This window comes from Teleopsis dalmanni, unplaced genomic scaffold (genome assembly GCF_002237135.1).
Source record: "Teleopsis dalmanni isolate 2A unplaced genomic scaffold, ASM223713v2 unscaffolded_contig_2307, whole genome shotgun sequence".
Taxonomy (NCBI): Eukaryota; Metazoa; Arthropoda; class Insecta; order Diptera; family Diopsidae; genus Teleopsis; species Teleopsis dalmanni.
In genome coordinates this window covers 2,239-7,301 of record NW_024033689.1, presented here as the reverse complement: position 1 = coordinate 7,301, position 5,063 = coordinate 2,239, and the positions used below count along the sequence as shown (strand labels likewise).

At 37.5% G+C, this 5,063-nt stretch overlaps 1 protein-coding gene across 1 annotated transcript; it reads left to right on the top strand.

Annotated features, from left to right (window-relative positions):
• Positions 1-75: 75 nt before the first annotated feature.
• LOC119664622 (uncharacterized protein K02A2.6-like) lies at positions 76-3,239 on the top strand (the record flags this gene model as incomplete). Its single annotated transcript, XM_038074081.1, has 1 exon — positions 76-3,239. A coding segment is annotated over one exon (3,164 nt), but the record flags the coding sequence as incomplete, so codon positions are not given.
• Positions 3,240-5,063: the final 1,824 nt, after the last annotated feature.

The window sequence follows — 5,063 nt, the reverse complement described above, 5'->3', positions numbered from 1 at the left end:
TTGATTCGCAACTTAGTTCATCTAAAATTTTCGTTGACCTCAATATAAATAACGAAATTTTAACATTTCAAGTAGATACTGGTGCAACATGTTCCTTAATTGGTTTGGCGGCATATAAACAACTGGGTAGACCTAGTTGTGGGCCTACGAATAAAGTTCTGAGAGCGTATGGAGGAGCTGTTATTTTTCTTAAGGGTTCTCTCAGAGTAAATGTCAAGTATGGAAATATTACTCGAAGCCTTGAGATACTTGTAGTTAACGATGAATATGTTACTAACATACTGGGATTGGATTTGTTTACAGTATTAAATTTCAAACTGCAGTTACCTGTTATTGAATGTTATGCAAATAATCCTTGTGACAGTCAACAAAGTTTAACCGCATCTCTACATGAACTCAGATGTCAACATGCTAACATTTTTTCTTCGAAATTGGGGCGTTGTACGTTGTTCAAAGCTGAAATCAGATTGAAGTCAGATGCTAAGCCTAAATTCTTTAAACCATACAACCTGCCGTTTGCGAAAAGAGAAGACGTTCGCATCGAAATTGATCGGTTGGTAAATATTGGAGTTTTGAAAGCTATCAGAAGCAGCGTCTGGGCCGCTCCTATAGTTGTAGTGTCAAAGCCAAATGGAAAATTACGTATTTGTGCAGATTTCAGAATTGGTGTGAACTCGCAAATTGAGATTGACAGGTATCCAATTCCTAGAGTTGAGGAACTTTTTTATAAACTTCAAGGAGGACAATTTTTCACAAAAATTGATCTTAGTGAAGCGTACTTGCAAGTAGAATTGTCTGACGCAACAAAAGAACTTCTAGTCATTAATACGCCATTTGGTTTGTTCCAGTTTCAACGATTGCCATTCGGTATTGCCAGTGCTCCTGGCATATTTCAACGTCTTATGGAAGAAGTAACCGCTGGAATACCGAACTGTGCAGTTTATTTAGATGATATAATCGTAACAGGTCGAAATAATAAAGAACATTTGAATAATGTTTTCAAAATTTTTCAACGTTTGGAAGAATACGGCTTGACATGTAAAAGCGAAAAATGTAGTTTTGCGCAAGAGCAGGTAGATTATGTTGGACACGTAATCAATGTGAATGGATTAATGCCCACAGGAAAATGTGTAGAGGCAATCAAATTAATGCCGCGTCCTCGTAATATTCAAGAAGTTGAAGCTTTCATTGGAAAAGTTAATTATTATAACAAATTCATTAAACAGTTTTCCATATTAGCTGCTCCTTTAAATGAACTAAGGAAAAAGAATGCTGTGTTTAAATGGACAGCATATCATGAAGATGCTTTTCAAGCATTGAAGAATGCTATGATCAAAGCTACGGAACTCGTTCATTATGATGATAAGAAGCCTATAGTGTTAGCAGTAGATGCATCTAAGTATGGAATCGGCGCAGTAATTTCACATCGTTATGCTGATGGTTCAGAGAAGCCAATCGCGTATGCTTCAAAAAAATTAAACAGCAGCCAAGAACGCTATTCTCAAATCGAAAAAGAGGCATTAGCAATAATTTATGGAGTGACCAAGTTTCATCAATATCTTTATGGAAGACGTTTTGAATTAATAACTGATCATCAAGCGTTGACAACACTGTTTAATCCGAATAGAAAGTTGCCAGTGATGGCGTTGCATCGTTTACAGCGTTGGGCTATTGTACTTCAAGCATATGAATACATTATACGGTTCAAAAGTTCATCTCAGAATGCTAACGCTGATGCTCTTTCCAGATTGCCGTGTGGGGATGACATACAATTTGATAGAAAGGAAGTTGTGATGTTAGATGATGTCGATACTGTTTATCAAAATGCTGTGGATTATCTTCCAGTAAATGCAACATTAGTAAAGGATATGACTGCTAATGACAACACTCTTCAACGTGTCAGCAGATATGTACAAGATGGCTGGCCTGAACAATTGCCGAAATCTGAAGGTAGTATCAAACCGTACTTTAATCGCAGATTTTGCTTATCATTTCAGAATGGAGTGTTACTTCTTCAGGCTGAATATACTAGAGTGGTGCTACCGAAAGCACTGCAATCTCAAGTATTAAATTTGTTACACGAGGGTCATTGGGGTAAAGGTCGTATGAAACAGATGGCAAGACGATATGTGTGGTTTCCTCTTATTGATAAAGCCATAGAACGTATTCATGATGATTGTTCATCTTGTCAACAAGGTGCAAGTCAACCAAAGCGAGAATTTTCTGCATGGCCAGAACCTAGTAGGCCGTGGGAAAGAGTTCATTTGGATTTCGCGGGTCCATTCTTTAAACGTATGTGGCTCATAGTTGTGGATGCATATTCAAAATTTCCATATATTGTGGAACTATCAACAATAACAGCTGTAACAACAGTTGGAGCTCTACAAAAAATTTTTTCTATCGAAGGTCTTCCGTACACTATCGTGACAGACAACGGAACACAATTCACGTCCAATGAATTTCAAAAGTTTTGTGAAATGAACACAATTCAGCACCTCACGTCTGCTCCTTTTCATCCGGCTTCGAATGGGTTAGCGGAAAGACATGTGAGAACTTTTAAGGAAGCAGTAACAAAAATTATGAAAGAGGAACAACATATTGACAAAGCGTTGTATAAATATCTTACAACGTATGGAACTACTCCAAACTTAGCAACTGATAAATCGCCAGCAGAGTTGTTACATGGGCGGCAACCAAGAACCATTTTATCGGCGTTGTTCCCGAAAGTTATGGAGACTATGAAAACTCAAAATAGAAATAAATTCGGAGTTGGAGAGAAAGTGTTAGCTCGTAATTATTCGGGATCGCATAAATGGATCAGAGGCGTGATACAGAAATTGCTGGGAAATAAAATGTATTTTATTCAAACTGAAAATGGTTACATAAAACGACATCAAAATCAAATACGTCGAAATTTATCGTCATCGCATTCAAATCAGCTTAGGGCAGATAATATTGATATTGATTTAGATTTCGGTATTCGGACACCACCGGTTGAGGAAACAACAATTACTACGGGATCCGACCCGGAACATAGTCAAACAGAGAAAGACGACAAAATGGGGACCGATGAAACAATAATCACTACTGGATCTGACTTGAAACAAAATCAAAGAGAGAAAGACGACAAAGCGGAGTCCGACGACAGATATGGGTCCACACACACTGATCAGTTGCCAGTTCAATTAAGACGGTCGGTTAGAAGGAGAAGACAACCTGTTCGTTTTAATCTAGAATAAACAAAATTCAATGTCATGTTAAACATTACTTTAGTGGTTTCAAAAATTAGGTCCAAGAGAATGTTGGAAATGTATAATCATAATTGAATAGTAGGCTATTCTTATTTGATTAACTGTATTTAACATTTTGTAAAAATATAGAAATAGATTAACTTTTGACTTCCGATAAGAATAAAGTTAAATTGTAAAAACACAAATTAACAGTTACTAACTTCAACAAGTTTGGCGAGGAGAGCAGTGCTGGAGTCAGGCTCACAGTGTGGTGCCCGAAAGAAGACGCGGAGGCGATTAAGACCGCAGGGGGTAGGCTCAACTGTGGTCTTGATCAAGCCAAAGTGAAATTCTAAAGGGATGCACGACGAGCAAGACAACGCCTCTGGTATGGGGCTAGCGGGTCTGTGTAGACTGTTAGGGAGGCGGGTGGGCCCATACCAGAAAAACATAAAGGTTGAACAACTGAATATTCATCACAGTAAAGCAGCATCAGCAATCATGCTGCGACAGTTTGGCGAAGCACGGTTGGGCCTTCTACTTATTTTATATCCGTGGATTGTTCAAATTTTTTTTTGGGTACTGGTACATCAGTTGTCACGTGTTTTTATTTTTGTTGAAATTAAGTATGTGCGTATGTTTTGGCAGTGGTTATATTGGTCCGATTGCCTCTTGTCTGGACACCGGGTTTTATTATGTTGCGTTTAGGTAGTGTTTCTAATTGGTTTATCTGTCGATCTTATGTAGCGTTGCTCTACTGTACCATCCTGAGTGAGTATGTTCTCATTCTTTTAGATTGTAACGTTTAGGCTTTAAATTTTCGTAGGATTTGGTGCGGCATTCCATATTTGTGGTGAGTAGCTATAGTAACAACATCTTGTAATTCTTCTTTTGTTTGTTGAACAATTGGGTTTGATGATTGAATCAGTGTGTTTGTGCCTATCTTTGTTGCGCTCGAATTTCTGAAGTTATGATCTTTCCCTGTGTTTTTGTGGTATGTCATTGCAAATTTTTAAATATGTCTCATATTAGTACCAATTGACATGTGCTAAATTTTTAAATACTTGTCTGTATTTTTTTCGTATTATTTTCTAGTCAGATTTTGAGAATATTGATTTTGGTATTTACTTGACTTTGTTAGTTGTTCCAAACCGTGTGCTGAGGAAACTCATTTTTACAGGTTTCGTTCAGACTCAAAGAATTTCTGCTGCGATGATTTTTGCATTCTGACTCGGTTGTCCCTTAACCAGCTTTATTGAGGTTTCGTATTTTGGTGGAGTCAGATTTGATGTAATATTTTATTCTATAAGGAAAGTCTTTAATAAATACATGCTTTGGAATAACCGAATCTGGGCTTTTATAAGGCCACAAATTGTTATTTTAAGATAGCTTTGTTTTCCCGGAAGCGTGAGTCTTGGCGGAATTTCTGTTTGAATATTGATTGGATTTCTGATGTGATTTGGTTTCATTAGTTTGTCACTAATGTTTCGTTCTCAGGGCTTGGTTAATCGACAGAATTTTGTTGCAATGATGGATGCATAGGTGAGTCATTTAGTACTTTCATTGAGATCCATTTTCCTGTAAGTTTTAATTTATGTGGCTTCTCCAGAAGAATTAACATAGAAATGATTTGGTGCAGAACTTATGGTGATTATAAATGTTGTTTGGACTGCTATTTTTACATTCGCTCCATTTAAGTCACCGGGGTTGGATGGCATATTTCCAACACTCCTGCATTGGTGAATTGACCTGCTCGCTGTTAGGCTCACGGAGATATTCAGGACATCACTGGCAACAAGGTACGTCCCTAAAGCTTGGAGAGAATCAAGGGTG